This window comes from Manis pentadactyla, chromosome 5 (assembly GCF_030020395.1).
Source record: "Manis pentadactyla isolate mManPen7 chromosome 5, mManPen7.hap1, whole genome shotgun sequence".
NCBI lineage: Eukaryota > Metazoa > Chordata > Mammalia > Pholidota > Manidae > Manis > Manis pentadactyla.
In genome coordinates this window covers 13,270,837-13,298,520 of record NC_080023.1, presented here as the reverse complement: position 1 = coordinate 13,298,520, position 27,684 = coordinate 13,270,837, and the positions used below count along the sequence as shown (strand labels likewise).

General features: G+C 46.1%; 1 protein-coding gene and 1 pseudogene across 4 annotated transcripts in view; one reads left to right on the top strand and one right to left on the bottom strand.

The window, feature by feature from the left end:
* FAM184B (family with sequence similarity 184 member B) overlaps positions 1-27,684 on the top strand; it is a 130,735-nt gene that overhangs the window by 88,324 nt on the left and 14,727 nt on the right. For all 4 annotated transcript variants that reach the window (XM_057502122.1, XM_057502123.1, XM_036921047.2 and 1 more), the window contains exons 7-11: positions 2,279-2,386; positions 15,931-16,031; positions 20,102-20,231; positions 21,014-21,226; positions 26,956-27,109. In XM_057502122.1, coding sequence (XP_057358105.1) covers positions 2,279-2,386; positions 15,931-16,031; positions 20,102-20,231; positions 21,014-21,226; positions 26,956-27,109 — 706 coding nt within the window. The remainder of the gene's footprint in view (positions 1-2,278; positions 2,387-15,930; positions 16,032-20,101; positions 20,232-21,013; positions 21,227-26,955; positions 27,110-27,684) is intronic.
* LOC118930152 (UBX domain-containing protein 2A-like) lies at positions 13,968-15,910 on the bottom strand (annotated as a pseudogene).

Sequence of the window (27,684 nt, the reverse complement as noted above, 5' to 3'; positions counted from 1 at the left end):
ACATTTTCTTAGTAATTAATTGATCTACTTCATTTACTGTGGTTTTATTTCCTCTGGTCATAGCTGTTTAGCCTTAGGAACACTTCCATCTATAGTAGTCCTTCCAAAAATCACTGTAGAGATGGTTTGTAGGAGGTAAATTCTCTCAGCTTTTGCTTATCTGGAAATTGTTCAATCCCTCCTTTAAATTTAAATGATAATCTTACCAGGTAGAGTATCCTTGGTTCGAGGCCCTTCTGCTTTATTGCATTAAATATATCATGCCACTCCCTTCTGGCTCTAAGGTTTCTGTTGAGAAGTCTGATGATAGCCTGATGCATTTTCCTTTGTATGTGATATATTTTTTTTCTCTAGCTGCTTGTAATACTCTGTCTGTCCTTGTCCTTGATCTTTATCATTTTAATTATTATATGTTTTGATGTTGTCTTCCTTGCGTCCTTTGTGTTGGGAGATCTGTGCACCTCCATGGCCTGAAAGACTATCTCCTTCCCTAGAATGGGGACATTTTCAGCAATTATTTCCTCAAAGAGACTTTCTATCCCTTTTTTTTCTATCCCTTTTTATCTCTCTTCTTCTTCTGTTACCCCTAAAATGTGAATATTGTTCTGATTGGATTGGTCACACAGTTCTCTTTATATTCTTTCATTCCTAGAGATCCTTTTTTCTCTCTGTGCCTCAGTTTCTTTGTAATCCTGTTTTCTAATTTCTATTTCATTTATTGTCCCTCCACTTCATCTAATCTGCTTTTAAATCCCTCCATTGTATGTTTCATTTCAGATACTGTGTTTTTCAAACTTTCTGTCTTTTTCTTAAATTCCTCCCTGAGGTCTTGAATATTTTTCTGTAGCTTTGTGAGCTTGTTTATGATTTTGATTTCGAAATGTTTTTCAAGAATATTGGTGAGTTCACTTTCACTTGGCCCTCTTCCTCTTGTTTGTGGGATTTTGGTTTGTACCAAGTTCTTTTCACATTTCCTATTTGTAATAATAACTTGGTGTAGGTGGCACCCTCTAGTGCCCAGAAGCTCTGCTTTCTGGAGCTGCTCAGCCCCTGGAGTGATGGTGGGGGTGTGCAGGCAAGTGGTGCTGTTGCCTGCTGAGAGGAAAGAGCTCTTTCCTGTTTCCCAGCTGCAGTACCTGCCTCCACTGCATGGGCCAGTGGTCTGATAGTGCAGGGAGCAGCCTCTCTGTTATGCCCCTGTAGCTGCCATAGGCAGGGCCACCCTCTGGCTGGCCAGGTGCAACATTGGGGCCTTGTTTGAGAGCTGGTGCTGGCTGGGATGAGGGAGTGGCAGGCTGCGTATCATGGTCAGGGGCCTCATAGCTGCATTGCCAGCCAGGGTGATGGAGTGCCTGAAGCTCTTGAAAGTTCCCAACCTACTGGGCTGAGTGTGCTGGGACAATTTTGTCCACCTGTCCTTTCTCCAGAGCAGCAAGCTCTGTGCAGTCCTTGCCCCTTAGCAGCCCTCTTACTGTTGTGAAGTCCTCAGATTGCCTGCCTTTGTTTTGAAACAGAGCAGCTGGTTATGGGTACCTGTTCTCCACAAGCGGCTGGAATCTCAGCCTCTCCAAGTATCCTGCCTGTCTTAGCTTTCTACCCCCGCAGATCTCCAGAGCACCATGTAATGTAGGTTTGTGCTCGCAGAGCATATCTCCAGGGCTGTTTGGTCAGCAGGCCTCCACCCTCTCCCTGCTCCATTTCTCCTCCTCCTGCCAGTGAGCTGGTGTGGGGGAAGGGCTTGGATCCTGCTGGATCACAGCTTTGGCACTTTACATGAGGTTGGCTCTTTTCCCCAGATGCAGACAGTCTGGGGCACCCTTCTTTCCTGTTGCTCTTTCAGTGTTAGTTGTATTTGCTATATTTTCATATTATATATGGTTTGGGGAGGAGGTTTCTGTCTCATGTCTCACACCACCATCTTTAAGTTCTTATATACTCTTTCTTTTATTTACCAACTAACTTTAGAAAAAAATGACTGGACTTCCAGGGATGGTATGGAAGCCAATGAAAACCACCTAACAGCTCCAGTATAGATATTTGTATGTAAATAATTTAAAGGGAGGTGTGGAATACTATAAGGCCAAGCTCATTTTTTCCCAGAACAACTAATCAACTAGCTAATTAAAAATGGCCTTTCCAGAAGCACTTTTGGCATTTGTCTAGTGGGGCACTGTATCCAGAACTGATTGACCCAGGAGAATGGATTCCCAGATTAATGACCACATCCAGAAGGTTGGACTTTGTTTCATTGCCAAAGGTTTCTTTTCTTCTGCTTTAGGTTTTAAGACTGGAAGAATTTATCCAACAGAATAAGGTACATCCCCAAAGAGATGAGGAAAGTTCCCAGGAATTGGACTGCCATCGCTGCAGCATTTTAGAAACCCAGGTAACCTCTAGCTTTTTCTGCTTTAATTGTGGATGTTTCTATTCTCCATTTCAGCACTTCAGTGTCCCCAGTGACACACGCAGGCATTAATGGGCTCTTTTATTTCCCCCATCAGAGCTGCCAAAATGCCTGAAAAAAGAAAAATCATCACAAAGTCCATTTGCTAAAACCACAAAGAGACTTGAGTCCTGAGTAATTATCTGTGTGGTCTGTAAATGAACAAGGCCTGTTGGATGAACCTTCTACCCCTTTCCATGAGCAGCCTGTCTGGCAGATAAACAGGCTGCACTGGAGCCGGGCCCTTGGTTCCCCAGCATGAACCGTGACCGTGACGCCCCCCTGCTGCCTCCCTTGGGGCGTCTGTGAGACCAGTTACCTCACACTAGCCCTCCTGTGTGATGTTGCCCTCTAGCAACGCTGCTCCAGGGCAGAAGCTGGTCCCTGTTTCCCTTCATCTGGCTCCCGTTAGGGTGTTTTATTTTCAGAGGGCTGCCATGGCACATACCACACACTTGGCGGCTTATGCTGCAGAAACGTAGTCTCATGGTTTGGGAGGCTGCAAGTCGAAAATCAAGGTGTCAAAGGCTTGGTTCTCCTGGAGGCTCTGAGGGAGAACCTGCTCATGCCTCTCCCCCAGCTCCTGATGGCTGCTGGCGGTCCTTGGAGTTCCATGGCTTGTAACTGCATCACCCCATCTCTGCCTCTGTCTTAGCCTCATCTTGACCAATTACATCTGCAAAAACCCTATTTCCAAATACGGTCACATTCACAGGTACTGGGGGTTAGGACTGTTGACATATCTTTCTTGGGGGCACAATTTAACCCAAAACATAGGCGTTCATTTAACATGGCATCACAAACATACATGATTCCCGAAAAGGTGGTGTTGGAGCACCCTGGCTTGAATGACCCTTGTGATTGCTCTTTCAGCTTCCCTCTTAACTTTTGCATGTGGAGCCATCAAAAACCCACAACACTAAATTTTATTTTATTGCTGCCCCAATTTTCAGTCCTCTTCAGACTCCCAGTTGGAAAACACTTTTAGGGGGTCTGGATCTCACCACTTCACCCTAATCCATCTCCTAGTCACCATTTCCATTTACCTGAGTGTCCATGGGAACTGTAGTTTCTCTTCCTTGACCCCAGTCTTCCAGGCTCGGGCCCTGGTGCTGCCAACAGGCCCCTGGTGTGCCCCACTGGGACGATCCATGCTTAACCACATATTTACCAGGGAAAGATTGAGCCAAAAATCTGGTGATCTGGATTTGAATAATTACATTTGTATGGGATCTAGTCAGTTACAAAGCATTATCCCCATCTTTGACTTTATTGGAGTTTTACAACAAACCTGTAATGTACCCATTTTACAGAAGGGGAAACTCAAGGACAGAGCAGTTTAGGTGACTTACCCTCAGTCCCAGGCGGGTAAGCAGCCAAGCCAGAACAGAACTCCCACTCTACTTAAGAGTCTCACCAGGCCCAGGATGCCTTCCAGATAAAATAAGCCCCAGCTGTGTGTTTTGGGGTTGAGGAGAATGGCCAGGACCCTACGTTTCCTCCTTTGATGCCCAGACTGGTAGAGAATCCGTGAGCAGCCCCCATTGTCCCAAGTAAGCCTGGAAATACCTAAAGGAGCAGACACCCTGTTCATCAGGGCTGCCCTTCCTGATCTGCGGCTGCCCTGTCCTCTCTGAGGATGTCTGCCTGAGAAAGTGCAGCTATTGTCATTCTCCCTCAGCTTCTCAGGATCCAGCCTTGTGAGGCAGTGCTCTGCAGGAAGAACTCCCCACCAGGCCTCTGTGGGACTTCCCAGAAAGGTTCTCGTAAAATACTTGAATATTTCTCAGTTCCTCAAAGTGACTGTGACAGGGGGATGGTATGAAGTTAGCTGGGATCCTGAGTGATGAGATTTCAGTTAAAATAAGGTCGACACGCTCAGGAAGATTGTCCAACAGGAGGGAACAAACACACCTAGAAGTACTGGTCTCTCCGAGGGCAGATGAACAAAGGCCAGCACTATCACAGCAGCTCAGGGTCCCTCAGCCTCCGCACTGGACTTCAGGGCTGGACAGTTCCTTGCTGGGCAGCTCTACTGCCCATTGTAAGTGGCTTAGTAGCTTCCTGGCCTCTACCCACTGAATGCCAATAGCGCCTCCCCAGTCAGAATATCCCAACCAAAAATGTCTCTAGACATTGCCAAATGTCTTCTGGGGGCAAAAGTGCCCCCATTTGAGAACTACCAGTGTAGCTAAAAGGGCAAGTCCCAGAAAAATTCAAAATACAAGTGTTTGTTGAGAACCGTGGGTTGATTCATCATGAAACTCAGCCCTCATCTGACCCTCCTTGTTCTGGAACATTATCCCTCATGAACCCAGCTTCTGGAGAGATACAAACCCCTCCTACACAGGAGGAACCTTGATGAGTATCAATTCCACTTTATTCAACTCAATATTCATTCATTCTGCAGTCATTTGTGGAATAAACACTTAGGGTGTGCCAGCCTCTGAGCTAGATGCTAGAGGGGAGACATATTCATAAACAAACAGCATTAAAACAGTGTGGGATATTTAGGCGACTACTATGTGCTTTGCAGGTATAGTTCTTTTAAATTAAGTTTTTTTTTTTTCAAATAGCTAATCCACGTACATGGCACAGAATTCAAAAAGTATATATAAAGGTACACAATGAGATGTGTCCCTCCTCCCCCTATTTCCCTATTTGTCTTGTTTTACCTCTTCCTGTATACCCTTTCAGAGCCATACTGTGCATATGCATGCATAATTCTGAATTATTACTTCTACAAGTGATAGCGTTCTCTCCTATACTCTGATTTTGCTAACTTAAATTTTTAAATCTTGCAGATTGTAATACATCAGAGCACCTCCACATCAACTTAATTTTTTAAAAAAACTATCTAGTGTCCCTTGTACAGGAAAACTATAATAAATTTAACCTTTCTCTTGTGGTGGATTTTTAGGTTGTTTTTCTCTCTTACAGGTAGTACTTCAGTAGATAGCACTGTAGAGAGATATAGTGCAGCATAGTGGTTAGGCGAACTGAACCACACGCCTGGGTTCTGAGAGAATTGTGAACCAGTAATTTAAAGTCTCATGGCTTGAGCTTGGTCATCTGTGAAGCTGGGATGAGGCACCACCTAGCTCAGAGGGTTTTTGTGGGGTTGATGTGGGAACAGTGTTGGCAACAGCACCCAGCATGTGCAAATGCTCAGTAGGTGCTGACTCTCACGATTGTAGAATTTGCTGGGTGCAATGGTATGTGCATTTTTAACTTGACTAGAGATGCCCATTGCCTTCCACTGACGATGCTCTGATGCACACAGAAGCATGAGTGAGTGTCTGTTTCCCCCCAGCCTCACCAACACAGTGCTACCAAACTTTCCGAAGGCGGCTGCTCAGAGAAAACTTATAACTTAGTTCACATGTTTTTGGCAAGCCAACTATATGCCAGCCGAGTGAGAAGAAGCTTCGCCCAGGTCCTGGAGACACCATCTAGAGGATTTCCAGGCTAGTGCGGACGACGTGTGAGCAGCACACTGCCCTGTGGAGATACTTCCAGCGACAGGGTGCTGCCAGGGTCAGAGGTCACACAGAGGAGGCTGGGCGGAGCTGAACAATCCGATGACAGATGGGGACGGAATCAGACGCCAGAACAGGGTGTTGACTGACAGCTTCCCCAAAGATGTTCTTGCTGGACTGCGGGCTCTAACATTTCAGTTTGTTCAAGACTCAGTAGTATTAGTTTAGGTCCTTATCTGTCTGCCAAAGTATTTCAATGAGTCAAGGGAGATATAAATAATAACACCATTGAGAGCAGACTTTTCACTCCACTCCCAGAACACACAGAGAGAGGGTTGCCATGCCTGGGTGTGGCTCTCCCCACAGAAGTTGGCTGGGACTTCACTGAACCTTGTCCTGGGCTCTCATGTCTAGTCACTTTGACTCTCTTAGATTCATAGTTTTATTCATTAGCTTCCAGAAAACCATTTCAATCTTGCTAATTCTAATTCTGAAGGAAAACTTTCTGGAAGACTGTCTGGTGCCTGGGACACAGTGAGCTGGGGGCAGAGAAGGGGTGCAGGTTTCATAGATTCCTTTGCTTGCCCTTCTCCAGAAGGAAAAGGAGAATCATTTGTGATCATTACTATTCAAGTCATTTTGCCTTAGCAAGTATTTATGAGTGTTATCACTGTGCAAGGCCCAGGGCTGGATGCCAGGGAGAACGTGGCCCAGCTCTGGTTCTTGCAGAGCTCCATGGAGCTTAAATTACTTAAATAACCCGGTATGATAAATGCTGTAGTCATGGCAGGAAGGTTCCTCTGCAGCCAATAGGGAGGGAAGGAGAGGAGAGGGAGAGGGAGGCTTCTGCCCGGGAAGTCCGGGAAGTTTTCATAGACAGTGACGTCTGCTGCCCTCAGCCTGGATTCTGAAGTTGAACATGACTTCACCAGGAGGGGGCGAGGCAGAGGAGGAAGCACAGGGAAGGGTCCCGAGGCGAAACTGCTGTGGCCAGTGCGAAGGGACACAGGGGCACTCCAAAGCTCTTCCAGGCCTGAGTGTCCCCAGTTCACGGGAGGCCCTGGGTGGTTTGACAGGGCACGCATTGCGCTGTACCATAGCTGGAGGATCGCATAAATCCGAGGGAATCAGCTCTCCCGGGGACGGGCAGACAAATCATCACTAACCCCTTTTAAACTGTGATGTCCCCTCCGTCTGGTGTGAGCTGACGGGTCTGGTTTCACCTGACATAGAATAGGGCGTGCTGCCCTGGAGATTTGCTCCACAGAGAGATTCCTGGCTGAGCATCAGGCTGAGTTCTGCTGGAGCCCAGGAAGACAGCACAGAGAGGGCAACGGCTTCGGTCTGAAGTGTAGGACGTGGATTCTGCTCCAGCTTTACCCCAGACCTGCTTGGAGACCTCAGACAAGTCCAAAACCTTTCTCAGATCAGTTTCTTCATTACTCCAAACGACAAACACAGATAAGGCCCTGAATATGTGCCAAGAACAGAGTGTTTTATACAGTCCCACAACCACCTCATGAAGCAAATGCTTTGATTCTCCTTGTTCTGCAGAGAGGGAAACTGAGGCCCAAAGAGGCGCACCAGGGCCATTCTTTAAACCATTATTATACCTCTTCTCTCTCCTTAGTAAAAACGGCAGCACTAATCCCTGCCCTCCACACCCCAGAGCCTTGTGGTAACGAATGGAAGAAAGCTCATATGCACTTTTCAAAACTGCTCAAGGTGCTATAAATGTAAGGTGACTTTATAGTGTCTATTACAGTCCTCCATAATCATTTCAGTGAAACCCTGTTGCATTACGTATTCTATTTCAAGATGCACATAATGCTACCTTTGAAAAATTACCAAGTGAACTTGAGAATGACTGACTATTTCCTTCCAGGAGATTTCCTGGGGATCAATATCCCTTTAAAATAGAAACAATTCAGAAGACGTTAACTGCCTGGAAGATGAAAGGTGACCTAATGTGAACAAGGGTTTAAAATAGCCTGTTTGCTTGGCAGGAGTTGGGAGCAGGCTTTTGTGGTTGATCGTTAGAGGAGAAGCAGAACTATTATTTTCTGTGCATGCTTTATATCCAGGCCTCTTGAGCCCTGGACAGAGACACAGAGCTGGGCTGAACCTGAGCAAAATGCCTGATGGGAAAACCAAGAGCATGAATTAGGGGTGGATAACTCAGGTTACACCAGGATGGGCTCGGGGTTGTACCTGGGAAAAACACACTAAGATCCCAAGCAGATAACCAGAAAAGGGGAGCTGGACAGTCTATTCCATTTGAAATTCAGAGAGGAGCACACAATCAAAATGAGTATTGATGGGCTTGAGAGGGCTCGTTCAATGAACTGTTGATCTCAATGTCATGTCCACTTATGAAATAGTATAATGGTACCCTTGTTCCTTTTGAATGATGTGCTTTGACCCAAAACTCCAGGTACTCAAGGTAGGGGGAGAGAGAGGAGAGGATTTTTTTGCCATTTATATGGTCTGCTGGTCCTTGCTGCTGAACCTCAAGTTTGTTGACGTCAAGAGCTATGTCTTACTAATCTTTATCGTTCTAGTGCATAACGTACCTGCATGTGACAGGTGCTTAGCACCTCCTTATACACAAACTGATTCAGGACATGACAACTGAAAGAATGGAATTGAGAGTACCATGTTGAGTCCCGGTAGTTAAATGGTTAGATTGGGAATGTCTTCAAAAATTAGCCTTGACTGGAGGATGATTTAGAAGAACACTGGGCTCCTTCTCCATTTATTTGTGGAAGGAGAAGGATTCACCTTCTTTTGGAAGGATGCCCCTGTCTGGTGACTTGGGGGCTGGAAACAAGTGAAGAGAAACTGAAAGGGTTACTGGTTCACCTCCCTGTTGACTAGGAAATAGCCTTCACCTCTCAGGTTGGTTTTGAGTGTTTTTTGCAGATACTTCTCAGCAGCATGTTTGTACGACATGGTTTGAACACACACCCAGTTAGGGCCTGACACTGGCAGCTGTGTAGTGTACCACCATGGCACAGCTGGGTGCCTGTGTGGTCACATGGAATGACATGGATGGGAGTGGGACAACGCAGAGGCCCAGTCCTCGTGCCAGCCTCCGGTGGCCAAACGACCTGACGCAAGTCACTGGAGTTCTCAGTCTTAGATCCTCATCCATAACACAAGGATGGCAGTATCTTTCCTGTCCACCTCACAGAGTCATATGCATCCATGAGTTAATGTGTAGAAATAGAGACATACAATGTAGTGGGATTCAGTGCAGTCTTCTTGGTGCTTCACCAGCTTTTTAAAGCATTTTTCATCCTCTGCTTTCCTGGACTCCTGCCCAGGATGCCTTTAAATTTATCAGTGGTTGATAATGAGGCCCAGAAATTACATCTTGCACATTCCCTCTCACGGTCTTCACAGTAGCTCAGAGTACATTTGCAATTCTTTTTCATCTCTATAACTGTCATGAGAACTTTGTCCATTTTTCATGTTACCTAAGTTCCTTCTCCCTTTTTCCTTGATCAGGCTTAACAATAGTTTGATATGTCTTTTCAGAAAGCCAGCTTCCAGGTGTGTTTGTCAGATATATTTTTTTCTATGTCATTAATTTTGTCTTTCATATCACTTTTCTTCTTCTTACTTTGGGTTTATTCTGTTATTTTTTCCCCCTAATTTCTGGAATGTTTTCCAAAACACATTTAAGGCTATAAATTTCTCTCCAAGTGTAGGTGTTCAGCTATATCCTGGAGTTTTGAAATTTATTTTGTCTTTTTTAAACCTACTTTTTTGTTGCCTTCTAATTTTATTGCATTGTCATCAGATAACAAGGGCTGTAGAATATCAACATTTGGAACTGTGTTGAGCTTTACTTTGTGGCCTGCTGTGGGGTCAGGTTTTTTAAATGTTCCCTATGTGATAGAAAAAAAAGTATATATTCTCAGTTTGGTTGTTAAAGTATATATATTTGAACCCTAGTTCTGTGATATAGTCACTGTATGGCCTTGGGCAAGTGGCATAACCTCTCCTGCCTCCGTTTTATCACAATTTAAATGGGACGATAGTGTCCACCTCGATTTGAGGGCCTGGCACACACTAAGCATCATATAAATGTTAGCAGTGACCAGTATTTATTTTTACCTATTAGGTTTAGCTTATTAATCTTATTGTTCAAATCTTCCACACCCTACCTCATTTTGTCTACCTGATATATCGGTTTCTGAGAGGTATATGTTAAAATCTGCCATCATAGTTATAAATTTGCCAATTTCTCCCTATAGTTCTGAACACTTTGCCTTATGGTTTTAGGTTCTATTGTTAGATAACTACAGGTTCATTATTGAAGAGTTTTAGAGAACGATATCCAGGATAGATATCTATGCTGAACTTAGCCAGTTCATATTTATTATTTTTGCCAACATATTTTGTGCTTTCTGTTTTCCTTGTGAAATCTGGACCTAATTAACTTCAGTCATCATTTATGTATTTATATTGTATATTATGCTATTCTGATTTGTTGCTCCACATTCATTGTGCAGTTTCCCCTGAATTATACAGAACATGTATTTATAACAGGGGTCTCACAAAGTTGTTTTGCTTAGACTGTATTTGCTTCTGGGTTTTATAGGAATTGGAGGTCTCTGAGATACTTTCCTTGCCCCAAATACCAGAAAGTAGGAGGCAAAGGTGGACCTTTTAGCCTCAGGTCTATATGGAGGTGGTAAACTGGTCAGTGATATCTGATATCATTTTTGAAAGTTCACAGGAATGAACCAAACTCACTGGGCCTTGATCCTTAGTGGCATGTCAACCAGCTGGACTTCAGTATCCAGTTATGAACAATAACGAGAAAGGGTTCAGGCAGTGGATAAAGGCCGTGCTGATTGTGTTCAGTTATACTGGCTGTAGGATCTAGGATATTTTTTAAAGTATATCTGGAGTTGCTTTTACCTTCATTTTTATTCCAGGCAAGGAGAAAAGAACACTCCTATATCTAGAAGAAAGCAGAAAAACTCTTTTTTCTTTTGTTTATTGCCATGTGCCTGAAACAGTGCCTGGCGCACAGTAACCGATCCATAAATATTTGTGAGCAAGTTATGATGTTGTGAGCAAATTTGCAATAGTGTTATGGGAACAACAAGGTAAGAGAGTGTAATTGCAGCAAAAGGGATTGTGAAGGATTGTGAGGTGACAGTTGAGTAGGGCTTTGAAGGATCAGTAGGATCTGGAGAGCTAGGGAGTAAAGAGGGCATCAGTTAGGGTTTGATCGGAGAAACAGACTATTAGAAATGATAGAGAATATGCGATTCCTTTTAGGAAATAACCTTGCATAATTATGGGAGCCAGTTGAACACTTTACGTCCAGCTGCTTTTTCTGTGTCTGTTCAGTGCACAGTAGGCCTAGAGCAAGGCGGAACAGTCAGAAGGAAAGGACAGACACAGAACAGAGAAGACCAAGGCTGAAGGCAGCCCATGGGGCTGAGCTTGAGCACTGTCAGTTTCTGAGGCTGATGAGCCTCCAGCCTTGATGACATGGGTGACTTGTAGGAAATCCGGCATCCTTTATGGGAGAGCTAAATGTGTACTTGGTCCTGAAGCCTAGGGCGGGTCTGGCATGAGGCGGAGGAGCCAAGAGCCAAACGCTGCCCAGTCTAAAGTGAGCGAGCAGGTCAGAGACAGCGAGTGGGAGCTGTGACCGTACCAGGAGCCCTGCAGCAAGCATCCAAGCATAAAAAGGAAAGGCCTGCTGCTGCATGTGCATCTTCCAGCTCTCATGCAGGGTCATGTGGCCCAGAACTACGCAGATGGAAGATGTGGTCCTGGCTTAGCTAACCTAACCCAGAACACATCACCAGAAGAGGTAACACTGGGCTTCGGTAGACTGGGTGTGGGAGGCAGAGGAGACCCATGGGCTCCAACAGGCCCCCACTGCTAAGCACCCCTGGACAGGTCCTCCTGGACAGAGGTGGACAGTGGCTTCCCAAGTGCCACCTGCCCCCTGCTTCTCTGGATGTGAGGTCCAGTGTCACGTGGTATTTTGCTACATTTGAAGGCAGCACAAATGAATCACACAGAACTTGTAACTTTAAGAGCCAGAAAGGTACAAAAGGCTCCTGAGCAGGGCTGGAAAGCACCCAAACTTTGGGCTACAGCTGCCTCCAGCCACATGCCCTGTGGGTTTCTCATGAGAAATGCAGTTAGTCCCAGCCATTCCCTCCATGGGATGCACTGGGAGTGTGGGGTAAGTGTGAGAGAAAACGGCCCTTCTGCTCTCCTTGAGTGGCCAGAGATGTGTTGGGGCTGTTCATGGGGTGTTTACCGAATTCTACTGGTGAACACAGCAGAGTCCCCGCCCTCATGGTGCTTACCTTCTCATCAGGGAAACAGAAAAAATGTAAATAATTAATATCAGGCTTGGATATGTACTTTGAGGAAAACACAGCAAGGGACGATAAGGAAGTGAGGTGTGGTGTTTTAGAGCAGATGATCAGGGAACAGTAATCCTGGGGAATGAGCACTTAAGTACTCACTGTGTAGCTAATGCTATTACAGGACTTTACCTTTGTTGGCTCATTTAATCCTCATGACAACCTAAGTAATTTTTCCAAAGTTACATCATTAATAAGAAGAACTGGAATTTGTACATAGGCAGTCTGGTACCATAGCCCAACCTTTAAACCAGGGAAGGTCTCTCGGTTGTGGTGAATGAAGTGAGGGGGTAAGACATGCATATATCACAGGAAAGAGCATTGCTGGCAGTGGCAAAGTCAGTGCAAAGGCCCTGAGGTAGGTGCATTCTTATTGTCTGGAGGGGGTGAGATGAGAAGCTCAGTTCTGGACATGTAGCAGCTTGAGACACTAAGCATCTGAGTGATGTCTGGAAGGTAGTTGGACGTACAAGTCCAGACTTCAGGAGAAAGCTTGGAAATAGATAAATTTGTTGTTATCAGTATGCATGGAACTAAGTGAGATGCTAGGAAATGAAAGAGAAAAGAGTAGTCCAAGGACTAAGTTCTGGGGCAGGAGAAGAGACGGCTTCAGCAGAAGAAACTAAGAAGGAGCAGCTGGCTACGGAGGAGGAAACCCAGGAGACAGGGCCACGTGGAACCTGTCTGGAGCAGGGACTGACCAGATACCCACTTCTGCAGAGAGGCCCAGTTAGCTGAGGCTCCAGGGGTGGCCACTGGGTTTGGTGACACTGGCCTTGAAGTTGGAAGGGCAACCAAAACAACTTCAATCCAGGTCAAGTGAGGATGGGAACCCAAGTCTCCATCTTCTGGCTTCAGTTTGCCCCTTCCCACCCCTGAGGGCCCCTGACACACCTCCCAGTGTCCCCAGAATAGTTTGAAAAGCACAGATATAACCAACCCCTTTGTTTCACAGTTGATGAAGCTCGGGTCCCGAAAAGGGAAGAGACTGGCTCAAGACCATGGTACTAGTTAGTGGAAAGCCCAGGTTGCAATATTATTATTTATTTGTTTATTTATTTATTTTTAGTCTCCCAAATAAGCCAGTTTTATTCAATATATAATGAACAATTTTTTAATTAAATGGTTTGTACTTTGAAAGAACAGAGAGCAAACCTTACCAAAGTCTTTATGTTAATTCAATTCAAGACACAAAGGATTGTCAAAATATAAGTACAACCATTGAGTTAGTATTAAAATATCATATTTTAACACTTCTGTATATTAAATGACAGTAACATTGGTAACAGTTTCTGGCAAACAGAAGGCACCTAATGTTTGTTGGTTCTCAAACTGAATGACTTGGCCAAATAAAAGACAAATGCATCCTATATTTTATAACAAACAAGTATAAATTCTTTCACAGATCCTTTCAATGAATAGTAGTATTTCATCCTTAAGACAACAGTTAACCATTAGTAAAAGCTCTCAAAATACTTTAAGGCACTGAAATAGATGTATACGTACCATATTTCCACACAATGAAATGTAATGAAAATTACTCTGAATGAGAGAAGTGCATAAAAGAAGTAAGATCACTTTTATTACCTGGATAATGCATAGTAATTTAACTGTTGAATTAGGATCTGTAAAATTAAAATTGTCCTTCTGTTTGTCAGCCTTAACAATGACTTTCAACTGATTGATGACAGTTATAAAAACAACTACATAGGTTAAACTGTATTCCACCAAAGAAGCTTATTTTCAAGTTTGCCTTCCCTTGCCAAAACCATGTTTTCTAAAGTCAACATATTTTAAGTATTTCACACTTTACAATTATTAAATTTTCAGGTAAAAAGCTTTATTGAATGATTCCCATTAGAAAACCTCTGAGATTATTCACATTAATGAAAATTTTCACAGCTACAAAAATGAAGTTATTGCTGATGACAGGTCCTTCTCTATACGAACTTCTTACTGTGCGTTTTCTAAATGAACACATGAGAAAACCTCCAATATGCCTTCTGGTTACATAATATAAACTGTAAAATCCACAAGGGAGATATCTCTATGAGAAATGTTAAATTTCTGGACAATCCTTTTCCCGTTGGCTAACCAGATCTGTATGTTAGTGATGGGTTCCAGGTTGTTTAGCTGGACAGTAGACAAATTATTTTTATTCTCAACTTCAGTACTCCTTGATTTAAAGACAATTTTTGGTGTTGCACTTCCCAGTCTGTGACCCTGTCCTGAGAAGGGCTGAAACACAGGCTTGGTTGACATCCACACTTCATTTTTCTTGTCTTCAACTTTAACATCAACCTCCTCTTTATCGAAAATTCCATGTAACTCTAAAGGTAATTCCCCTTTTTTGATGGAGTTAAGAAATTGCTGATTTGCACAATCAGAATGATTTCTGAAATCATCATTGACTGTGAATCCATTTTTCCATAATTTTATACTTACATCTACCTGTTTCTTCTGTTCAGTGGGAGACAGGCATTTGGCACCAACTTTCTGAGCTTCCTCAAAAAGGGTATCAACAAAATATTCACAATTTGTTGATTATCATTAAGAGGTTGGTTATCCTCTTTCACAAACCCATTCTTCTTCTATGCTTTCAAGATTATCTACTTCTTTCATTCTCTTTTGCCTCGCTTGGATTCAAACTGACTTGTACTGGAATACTGGCTACATCATTTTTGAGCTGGATGACTTCATACATGTTACTGAACTTCTCCAAGTCCCAGATGCCTAACCCCCCGGGCGAGGCCGCTGGAGGGGGCCGCACCGCGCCGTCGCCTCGGGGCCTCGTCCTCAATTCGCCCAGGGGCCGCGGGCGCCCCCGCCGCTGCTGGAGTCGAGCCCCTCGGAAGGGGAGCACCGCCAACGCCTGAGCCTCTCAGGATCGGCAGCCGCGCCCTGCAATATTATTATTTAATGGCATTTACTAACAAAACCATCTGTTCCTAGACTGTCACAGGGTTTTCCATGGTCAGTAGTTACTGTAACAAGTAGAAAATCAAAATAAGGAAGTCTTTTCCACCTTTGTATCTATGTGGAAAGGGAATAAAAGTAACATGAACAAATTCAATTCATAGAAAATTATAAAGCCTCAGTGTTAACTCAGTTTCCACATTCTCCTCCCACCATACCCCATTTCTCCATGTTTATGGTCAGTCAACAAGTTCCATGATTTCTGATCCTATGTAATGAGAAGCAGCAGACTGCCACCTGTAAAGTGGGTATATTAAAAATACCAGTTGCTCAGTGGCTGTTGCTGGCACTGTCCTCGGGTCCCTCACAGCCCCAGAGTTAGATTGCATGTCCCGTTTCCATCACTCACAGACGGTGGGACCCCGGACAAGTTACTTGCTCTCCCTACACTTTAGTGTCATCAGCTGCATGAAGTGCTTTGAAAACCAGGATTACAGGGGTAAGGGCTGCTGCCAGCCCTTGGCCAGGCTCTGTGCTTGGGCCTCATCATCTCAAGCCTGTCAACTGTGCACCGGTAGTAGACTGGCAGGGGACTCATTCTCCTCTGTGCTCTAGTTTAATAAGCTACAGGTTGAATCAGGGAACTGTACGTAGTCTCATCTTGCAACTGTTTTTGTCTTAGGATCCATGCTTAAAGCTGAACGAACCTTCTCAGACCCTGACCAGAGGAGAGCTTCAAGATAAGTCAGCGGTTGAAGACAGAACCAGCAGCGATGAAGAAAGGTACAGGAGGCTGTGCAGACTTCCTAGCACTCCAGTGAATGACTCACATTGAAGGATCCATTCATTCATCCATTCTCTCCTCAAGTATTTATTACTGCCCCTTGCATTATGCCTAGGGAGGGAATAGAAATGTTTTGTATGTCTTCCATACAGCTATGAGCTTTATATAAACTATCTTATTTAATTGTCACATTAACCCAGAGAGACCATTTTATACATTACACACCTGAAACTTCAAAGAGGTTGGTAAACCTGCCCAAAGCTCAGACATGGACTAGCCCCAAACCTCTGCTCCTTGTTTTCTGAGTGTTCTTTAACTAGGGGACATGGGGGAGCTTGGTCACCGTTGGGAAATCCCCCATCCTGACTGCCTATATTAGTCAGCTCTTGCTGCTGTAACAAACATTCCCAAAATATCAGTGGTTTTTATCTCACGGGTCAAGATACCTTTTTCCATGGCTCTGCAAAGTTCTGCTGGGCTTCTATGAGCTTGGTTCCTGCCAGAGTCAGGTGTTATTGCCTGCCCCAAACTATGGGTAGAGTTCAAGTCAGTACCACATGCCTTCTCACTCTGGGACAGGGCTGAAGGATTAGTTCCTTCATGTTGTCTCTTCTTATAAGGACCTGAATCTCATCACAAGAGCTCCACCCTCCCAACCTAATTACCTCCCAAAGGTGCCATTTCCAAGTATCATCACATTTTGTGGTGAGGGCTTCAACGTGAGTTTTGGGGACCACAACTGAATCCATCACATCACAGGAGGCAGAGGAAACAGAGAGTGAATATTTGCTGCACAGTAATACAGTGTGTCACCCACCTCACAAGATTCTGTTGTCATGGGTCTATGGTACATCCCAGCCCTGTGTATTTTGAGAAAGCTTCCCAGGTGATTCTGAGGACACCACAGTTATGATCTACTACCCTACACAAATAAGTGACTGTGTGGACTCCTCATAGATACCATATAGGCCATTCTCCTGCCATCTGGCTGCTTCCTAGGTAGGGTGATGCAGTCTATTCATAGTGCTTAATGAAATTAAGACTGGGTGGCTTATAAACAACAAAAATTTATTCTCACAGTTCTGGAGGCTAGAATGTCTGAGGTCAAAGTGCTAGCAGATTCTGTGTCTGGTGAGGTCCCACTTTCTGGTTCATAAAAGGCATTTTTTTTCTGTGTTGTCACAGGGTGGAAGGCACAAGGGAGCTGTCTAGGGCTTCTTTTATAAGGGCACTAATCCCACTTATGAGGGTTTCACCCTGATGACCTCTCAGAGGCCCCACTTCCTGACACCATTACGTTGGGTAATAGGTTTCAACATACCAATTTTGGAGGGATATAAACCTTCAGACCACAGCACTGGGGAAGCAGGGTCCATACTCCTAACCCAGATCAAAGGCAGTGTAAGGCAGCCTACAGTCCAGGGAAGTCACCAGCTGATAATATTTCCACAACATCCTGCAGATTCCATCTCAGGATCTGTGAGGCATGGAGGGATGTCTGTTAAAGAGCACAGACTCTCGAGTCAGGCTTCCCGGTTAAATCCTGGTATTACTTCTTCCTGCTGGCTCCCACAAACTTTGTCCTATTTATAACTCACAACTCCAGAGGAAAGAGAGAATCTTTTTCCTGTAACTACTGGTGGAAATTTCAAAGAGGTCTCTAAGGGGCTTTGCTTGGGTCATATGTCATCCCTAAGCCAATCATTCTAGCCAAAGAAATGGAGTGCTCTGATTGGCCAGGTGTATGTCACATGCCCTTCCCTGTTACTGCTGGGGATGATGCAAAGTTAGCTGCACCTGAACCCTGTGGACTAAAGGGGATTACCGCGGAAAGCAGAAAGCTTTCCCAGGATGCTGGACGGACCTACCACAGGTGGTGATCACTACAGCCTTGTCTTTTCTCCCATGGTGGTTATACTGATAAGGGGGTGTCCCCAACTGTGGAAGCAAATGAGCAAGTTGGGGCTTGGGGGGTTTTACCCACAGGGGTTTTGGCGGGAGTGGAGGGGCCAAACAATGATGGAGAAGGAAAGAAAGTTGTCTGAGATCTAAGGTCAGGAGTCCCAGGACAGAACAAATACAGTGCTATGGAAAATATTTGTACAAGAATACGTCTAGCAGCTTTATTCCTAATAGCCATGAAGTGTAAACAACTCAAATGTGTATCATGAGGAATATAAACAAATTATAGCCTATGCACGTAATGAAATACTAGTCAGCAACAAAAAAGTAGGAACTATTGACATATACAGCAATATGGATGAATTCCAAAGACATTCTGTTGAGCTAAAGAAGCAGACCCGGAAGACTACATACCACATGATTCTGTTTGTATGATACCTAAGATTGGGCCAAACGAATCTGTGGTGATGGAAATATAGCCCTGGCTCCCTATGGGTGGTGGTTTGACAGGAAGGGTGGTGCAAGGGGAGTTTCTGGGTAATAACATGTTCTATATTTTGATGGGTGTTGATTTTATGATTATATGTATTTGCCAAAACTTACTAAATTGTACACTTAAGATTGGTGCACTTCACTATATGTAAATTTTACTTCAGTAAATTATTTTAAAAATCATAACTGAGCTTTGGAACGAAGTCCAGTCTGCCCCCCAGGAAGCATGAGGGATTGCTTACCTGTTCCATGTACCCGACCTGGTAATGTCACTTGTCAGTCTTTCTCTCTGCCACTTCTCTCTGGTCATAACCTCTGGCTGTCTCTGAACTGTTGGTTTGTTTCATACCCAGAGTTCAGAACACGCATCTTCTGGGTCTGTTTATTTCTTCTGTTATTCATTTCTTCTTTCTGTTTATCTCTTGTTTATTTCTCCTTAAAGGTGGTTACATTTAAGCACATCCTCAAAAGCTTGAGGATAACCTAAGGGAACTAGAATGCAGAGAAAGAGACCCCCTCTCTTTATTAAATATTTGGTTGGTTCTCTATATAATCCTTACTATGTGTCAGACACAGTTTTAAGCATTTCTTGGATATTTATCCTCATAATAATCCATGTGAAAGTTACCATTTTCAACTCCATGTCACAGATGAGGAAACTTGGGCTCAGACAGTTTGAAGATCTCACAAGGTCACATACCTAGTAGATGGCAGAGCTGGAATTTGAGCCAGGGTAGTCTTGTTCTGGTGTCTAAGCTCTTAACCACAGTACTATGCTGCTCCTGGTTTCCTTCCCTTCTTTTCAGGGGTCCCCCCTGACTCTCTCCTTAACCCCCCAGCCTGTGCCCATGTTGCTGGGCCTTCCCACCTCTGCCAGGCTGGAGTCCCCCCATCATGGCCTTTCTCACTCCCCTAACCTCTGCTCCTCTGGCCTAATGTCCTTTTCAGAGGAAGCAAAACATCACTTATATCCCAGCAATCTCCAGAGAGGTGCCCACCGTGTGGCATCCTTTCACATTGTTACAGAGATAAATATATTAACATCACAATCTTAACCAGTTACATTTGAACTTCTCAGCTGGCTCAAAAGTTCAGAAGTGAGTAAGGGAAGGTCTCCTCCAAAGACACCTGTCAGCCTCTGTCCTAGGATGCAGAAACTACTGCAGCGTTAAGCCAGCATCTTCTTGTTCCTGCTACAGATGTAGAGGCTTATTTATAACCCTCCTATGTGTACTTGGGGACAGCCAGTAAAACTTATGCACATGCTTTGAAAATTATAAAATACTATATTCAAGTAAAGCATTATTGTTTCATTTTTTTATATGCAGGAAGGGTTGTGAAATTAGACCACAGAGACCTCTATTTTGGAGCTCCCAAGGAACCAATAAGTAACTCTAAGCTCTCAGTCATTCTGACAGTTGATCATCATTTACTCAGCACCCATGGAAACAGATACTGGGTGGTGCCGGCTGAGTCCTGATTGTATTCCAAGTGCAATAACACCTAGAATTTATATGTCAGGTTGCTTTTTTGATTCCAGGGAAGATGTTTCTCATTCCCACTAAACTGCTGTGGGAACTATGTTCTCCCAGCCCTGGCGGCTGAGATGTTGTTAGGATGTCTTGTCACTCCCAGCCAAGGATCTTCTGTGATTTTGGCCTCCTTGTTTTCAAAGAATTGAAGTCTCCCTCAAGGAAGGAGGTGACCTGCAACCTCCACTGGGCTCTTTGCTGAAGGAGAAGGCACCCCAAATCCAGCATCTGCAGGAGGAGTGGCGAAGCCAGAAGGCCAGGTTGCAAGCCCAGGTAGCCGGCCAGCGGGGTGGGGAGGTCCCCTCATGCGAGTGAGCCTCTGGCTCCTCCTCCTGCCTACAGACAGCCTTGGAAATGCATGTGGGGCCTGATTCATGCCCAGCTGGGAGGTCATTCCGGGTCAGGGCAAAGTGGGATTCTTGGTCCTACTTATTCATTCATGAACCTGCTGTGGCTCATGATCACCTGCTATGAGCCAGAAACTCTTCTAGGTGCTTGGGCTACATCAGTGAATAAACCAGACAAAAGTCCTGCACGATAGTGCTTGTATTTTAGCAGTGAGGTGGGTCAGACTAAAAATGCTAGGCATAAGAAATAAAAGCACATACTATATCAGAGGATAAGTGCTTTGGGAAAAAGAAAAGACAGCAGGGCAAAAAGGATGGGAAACTGGTGTGGGGAGTGGGTATAGTACTAGATAGGGTTTCGGGGAAGGAAGACTTCAGTGAGAAATGAGATCTGAGCAAGCATGGGGAGGAGGTGAGGGAGGCTGCCAGGTAGACCCTGGAGGGTATTCTGGGCCCCTCTTGATTTCTCTTGGCTGATTGGCATCCCACCCATCTGTTGCCCTTGCCTGGCATTTATGGCTCTAGCTGAGGAGCACCCTGGAGACTGGCCACCCCCAGATTCTTCAAGCTTGCGATTTCCACCCCCTGAGAGTTCCCGCAGATAGAGGAGGCTCAGCTGGGGTGAGGAGACATTCAAAGGCTTTTAATTTAAAGAAACTCCTGGGCAGGGGAAGGGGCCTCACCTGAGAGCAGGATGCCTGTGGGCAGGTCTCGCAGATGCAGCGGGCTCTGGAGCAGTGTGCCAGCAGCTACAGGGAGGACCTGCAGGAGCTCAAGCAGCTCTCCGACCACGAAAGGGAGAAGCTGCAGCGCGAGCTCCAGGAGGCCGCTCAGCAGAGCCAGGCCGTGAGAGCCCAGCTCGAGGCTTCCCATCAGCGAGCCCTGCGCGTGCTCGAGAAGGCCAAAAACCAGGAACTCAAGGTAAGGGGGATGACGATGAAGTCCGCTCTCTACCCATGCACTTCAGGGCCGCCATTTGTACATCATCTCTAATCCCCACAGTCATCTTGCAAGGTCGATACTATCATAGTCCCTTTCTTCAGATGAGGAAAAGGGCTCAGAGAGGTTCAGTAACTTGCTCAGGGTCACACAGCTAGTAAGGGACAAAGCAAGGACTCAGACTTAGGTCTGAGATTTTATGCTTTTCCCCATCTGTATGTGACCTTGCTGGTGTAAGAATGATTTTCTTTCATGACTTGGGCAGTGTCGTGCTTGGTGCACGCTGGGGAGTCAGGCTCAGCCTGGGAGCTCAAAGGGGGATGAGCAGCAGGGTTGAGAAAAATCGGCTCAGTGGAAAGACCTGGTGCAGAGCTCGGAAAGCTGTGATGAGATCAGGCCCACCGGCGCCCCATCCAGCAGGGAGGCGCCAGACATTTCATCTATCTCCTTCACCCTTCAGTTTCTCAACAGGCGTTCACTCCCTGCTCTCTCTCGAGGGGAGGCTCCCTCTGTGGCTGCCTTAGATAACACGCTGCTCCCTCTGTCGGGGCAGGCCTCACACTCTAACACGTGACTTGTTTGCATGACCAAGTCCACCAAGCGCAGCTGCCATCGGTAGGTGTTCATCACTGAACCATCTCCCAGTTCCCGGTAGCTCCTTAGTCAAGAGTCTCATTAAATGAAAGTTTCAAAGTTAACTTCCCCTTCTATAAACTGGGGTATCGATACCCACCTCTTTGAGTTGTCCAGATGATTAAATGAAAGGAAAAAGGGGGGCAGATTTCTGGTTTTAGGGTAGCAGAATAAAGACTTTTGAATCCTTTCTCATTGGAAACCTTCCGGAAGACAATGACCCAAAGCAGAAGCACACTCCGTCCAGATGGGGAGAGGAGACATCTGCACACTGGTACCACATCATATGAAGACAGGGAACAAATGAGGAGATAGCATATGGCCTTGCAGAGCAGAGAAGCTCAGACCAAAGGGCCTGCAGGGAGAGAAGGATGAGACGCAAGCTGTCCTGTGGTGGAGTTCAGGAATTGGAGGTACCAGTTACCTGGGAAGGCGAGAGTGGGGAATATGACTCACCCGGAACCCAGATTCCCAGCTTACCTGGCACAATCAAGCAATTATCTCTGTCTTATTTAGGGACAAGAGACGGGAGTTGGGGGTGTGTGGAATCTCTAGATAAAGAAAGTCAGGGAGACTCTGAATTAGGAAATACCAGTCCTGGAAGCCGGGATAAGGTGTGGGTTCGAGTACAGGTCTAGGTGGAAATGTGTATCCTGAGCCGTTAGATGCACTCCTGTCAGTTCTCTCCCACCCCAGCAGTGCTTTCTCCTGCTCAGCCCCAGAAGGTCAGCAGCCAGAACTTAGATCTCCTAACAGGAGACTGGAGAATCCTCCCTGGGGAAACTGAACCACCCTAGAGAGAAGACCTATGGATTCTCACACTTGTGGGCTTCCAATAGCATTGCTGGCTGGGCATCTGTCACCCTCCAGACTCCAGAAGAATCTAGCATCCAACAGACCCTCTTCCAATTAGCCCTCAGAGAAGAGGATGCAAAGAGGAAAAAGAGGGCTAGGAGGTGCTGGCTTTCCTTTCCTTTAATAATCTTTGTCTCTTTATACTGTTTGGAATGTGTGCCCTGAAAAAAATAAAATGAATATAAAAAAAAAGAGAGAATGCATGTGGACTATTTGGCACTTAGTAAGTGTTCAAAAAATGTGAGTTCCCTTTCTTCTTTTTTTTCTTCTTTTATTCTCTTAAATCTTTGTCCACCTTGGCTTGCAACTGAAGTCCCAGGTTATTAGCTGCTGAGCAATGTTGGCCTTTTGCCTGAGCTTTACCCCTCTAGGCTGCAGACCTCAGTCCCGTGCAGGGGACAAGGAAGCCCCTGGCCCACTGGGGTGGGGAGGAGTCCCAAGGGCTCTGGTTGTTTGGAGGAAGCAGGGTCTGAGGCCTGGCCATGGTGGTGGGGGGTGCTCTGCCCACCAGGGCCACCCTGCAGTTCTTAGTCCCTGGAGACCCTAGAACCGGATTGATGAGGTCTTCAGTGCTGGCTCAAGTCTGCATGGAATTATTCTAAAAGGAGACCGAACAGCCAGGTTCCAATTCTAATTAGAAACAGCAGACATAGAGTCAATCCCTATATAAGATAGGGAATAGGAGTGGGGTGCCTGGGTTCAGGTCCTGGGTTTGCCACTTCCCGGGTGGTGGGGAGCTCAGGCAGTCACCTAGCTGCTTTGTGCCTCAGGGCCTGAGAGTGTCAGCAGAGATAATACCAGTGAAGAACTTAGAGCAGAGCTTGTTCACGTCCACTCAGTCTGCTATAAACAGAATTCCACGATGGATGGCTTATCAACAAGTTATTTCCACAGTTCTAGAGGCCAGAAGTGCCAGACCAGGGCACCAACAGATGTGGCGTCCGGAAAGAGGCTGCTTCCTGGCTTGCAGGTGGCCAGGAGGGGGAAGGGAGCGCTCTGGGGCCGCTTTTAGGGGGGCACTAATCCTGCTCATGAGGGCTTCACCCTCAGGACCTATCACCTCCCAAAGGCCCCCCTCCTCACACCATTACACTGCAGGGTGGGTTTCAACATACGGATTTGGGGGGGCATAAGCCTTTAGCCTATAGCACAGCTCAGTTTTTAAAAGAACCACACTGATCACTCACTCGCCGATTCTGTGATACTGAACAGCCCCTGTGCTGGTCCCAGGAGACACCAAGGTGATGAACACACTCCCTCGGCTGTGTGGGGCCCACCTCCAGGGGGAAGGTACCCTCGCAAACAGGTTGCTCTAATTCAGTGGGTTAGGACGAGGAGATGGTTGCCCAAGGTATTTGGGGAGCACAGGGAAAGGGGACTTTACCTAGGATGGGGCATGGAGAGTGTGATAGGATGCAGAGTAACAAATAGGTATCTGGTCTTCATTCCATTTCTGGCACAAAGCTCCCAAAACACCTTGAAATTTCCTATGTGATGAGAGTCACAGAAGTGTCAATGAGGTGACTTTTGGACCTCATTTAATGATGTGGGCTGGTTGCCAGGGGATGAGCCAAGTGACTAGATGGTTGGACCTCCTGGTCCCCCACTCCCCACCCCCCGATCTCTGGGGAAGGGAGAGAGGCTGGGGGCTGAATCTGTTGGCCCTGGCCAATGATTTGATCGATCATAACTATGTAACCAAGACTCCCTAAAAGCCTGAAAGGAGAAGGTCAGGAGGGCTTCCCAGTGGGTGAACATCCATGTACTGGGAGGATGATGTATCCCAATTCCATGGGGATGGAAGCTTCTGCACATGGGACCCCCCCAGACCTTTTCTTATGTATGTCTTCATCTGGCTGTTGATTAGTATCCTTTAATATCCTTTGTAATAAATCAGCAGTCTAATGAGTAAATGAGTTTCCTTAGTTCTGTGAGCCATTGTAACAGATAAATTGAACCCAGGGAGGGGGGTCATGGGAAACTGATATAAACCAGTAAAAACCTGGGCTGGCAATGGGCATCTGAAGGGGGCAGGGGATAGTCCCTTCAGCTGGGCCATTCACCTGGGGGATCTGATGCTATCTCAGGGTAGACAGCCCGAATCAAGTTGACTTGTAGGACACACAGTTGGCAACTGAGCATTGCTTGCTGGTGCAGGGAAACCATGCCGCCTACACACACATTGAAATTGGTGTCAGAACCTTTGTAGAGAGACAAGGTGGAACTGGGCTCCTTAGGAGGCCCCAACCAGCCACAAAAAGAGCACAGTAAACCTCTTATAGGTTTACTGGAGCAATATGCCAGGCATGAGTGTCTGGCTTGATACAAATGTGGGGTGCTAAGGGCTTCTGCGTGAGGAAGCAGACGATGCTGCCCTGAATCCTCTGCTGTCCCGGGACAGAGAGGGGCCAGGTCCCAGAGTAGGAGAGTTTGGCACCATCTTTTGCAAATGTTTGCTTAGACCTCTCCATTCCCATATCCCCTGGGATAAAACAATCACCAATTGGAATTCTCTGAGCCTGCAGCAAGTTCAAGAAGTGGAAATATTGGAGAGTTTGAAAAATGTGAGACGTTTATGTCTTCAGTACATTCAGCCTGGGCTGACTGAGGTCCCTGTGGAGGAGTGAGACCACTTCCCCATGTGTGGGAAGCCCCAGACAGAAAGCATGAGCAAGCGTCCAGGTGCTGCTGTGGCTGCTTGGCTGCCCTGGGCTCCCCTAGGAGGCCCCTCGTGCATGTGGTGAAATCCCCTGGCTCAGTGTTCTCAGCATGCATGGGGAGCTGGAATGGCCTGGGCCCTGACACCCACCGCCTGTGGGTTACTATCCTGCCGCCACCTCCACCTGCCTCCAGTCGGGTCTTGTCGCCTTTCTGAGCCTGTTTCCTCTGCTGTTAAAAAGGGGGTAAGGGAATGATAATTCTAGAATCTTTTCTGTGTGACCTTGGAAAAGTGAATTCATTTCTCCTAGTCTTAATTTCCTCATCTAAAAGGTGGGGCTGGTATTGATTGGAACTCTTCGTTGCAAATAAACAAAGCAAAACAAAGCAGAGACTTAACGTTTTCTGTTGCTACTGTAACAATTATCACAGATCTGGTGGCTGAACACATCACAGATTGATCATCTGACAGGTCTGGAGGTCAGAAGTCCTAAAATCATGGTATTGGCGGGGCTGTGTTCCTTCGAAAGGCTCTGGGAGAATCTGCTTTCCTGCCTTCTCAGCTCTAGAGGCTGCCTGCATTCCTTGGCTTTGGGCACCTTCCTGTGTCTTCAAAGCCAAGTGTGGCATCTTCCCATCACCCCTTCCCTCTGCTTCTGTCCTCACACCTCCTCTGCCTGGCCCTGCCACCTCCCTCCTGTGAGGACCCTTGTGATTACATTGAGCTGCCCAGATGACTCAGGATAATCTCCCATCTCAGGACTCTTGACTGAATCACACTTGCAAAGCCCCTTTTATTGTCGAAGGTGACAGAGTCCCAGTTTCCAGGGATTTGGACACAGACGTCTCCGGGGCCATCATTATACCTGCCACAGAAAGCAACTTGCGTTAGCTTTGGCAGTGAGGAGACTGTTATTAGAGCTTATACAGCTGTCCCTAGAACCTGCTTTGGATGTCTAACATGTAATAGGCCTCCAATAAATGAAGACTGGGTGAAAGAATTAATAAACGAAATAATAATAAATGACCTCAAAGATGCAGAGAGCCAGTTCTCAGGACCAGACTAGACCAGGGATTGAAAAAGCTGTCAGTGTTCTCCCTGCTTCTGTCATTTATGCTCTGCATGTCAGACCTGGGCTGTCTTCACAGACAGCTCCCTCCACTTCTCTGGTTCTGGGGCAGGTTCTGGCTCATCTCACTCCTGAGTGTGTTAAAATTGGAGCCAACCAGTTTGATGTCTATCTTTCTTGCTCTCTCTCCCCCCACCCCTCCACTTTCTAACACCAAATTCCCAGTGATTGGCCCAGTTTGGAACAGTTGTACACTCTGGTTCAGTCAGCTATGGACAAGGGTTAGGTTCACATGGTACAAAATGGCTGCTGTGACCAAGCCATTGCTGTCGTCCCAGAGAGGTGGGGGAGCATTCACTGTAGTCTGATAAGCGCTGCACTGGGGTGTGATGAGTGCTCAGTAGACCCCAGCCCAGAGGAGGAGCTTAGCAGAAGGGACAGATCTCCCCCTCTCTGCTCACTTTCATGCCTCCTTTCTTCCACTTATGCCCACAGGCCACAGAGGAGCGCTTGAAGAAGGAATCCAGCCACAGCCTTCAGATCCAGCACCAGGCACACCAGCTGGAGCTTCAGGCCTTGGAGGAGAAGGCCCAGCAAAAGCTCCAGGGGGAGCTGGAGAGGGTGCAGGCCCAGCAGGCTCTGCTGCTAGGTATACAACCAGCTGCACACCTGGAGGGCCTAGCCACGTGGCAGGGTCCACATGTGGAGACTGGGCAAGGTGGGGCCCAGCGGTCAGGAGGCACACGGGCCAGGGTGACTGTCCTGGCTCCACCACAGCTAGCTGTGGGACATGAGCCGGGTTGGCAGGGGGTCACCCTCAGCCATTTTCCTTTTCTATAAAATGGAGTTACAACTCTCTGACCTCATAGGAGGTTGTGTGGATTTGAAGAGATATTAAATATAAAGTGCCTAATATATAACATGAGCCCATTGAATGCAGATTATAATACAGGTTTCCCCCAATATCTGAAAATGGGGCTTTCTTATGAAACCTTTCATAAGACAAAATGGCATAAAGCGAAGAGCCAATTACCATTAATTTATATGGAAATTTTTTGAGTGTTCTTAGACCCCCAAAGTCACCTCTCTCAGGATTCTGATACCTTGAAATGGACTTTGATAGTGGATGCAAAAAATACATGGAGATAAAGTATCATTCAGACACAGTGCAAAGCTCTGGCACCTTGATGCTGAGATGCTGAGTGTCTTCTGGGAAGGGAGCTT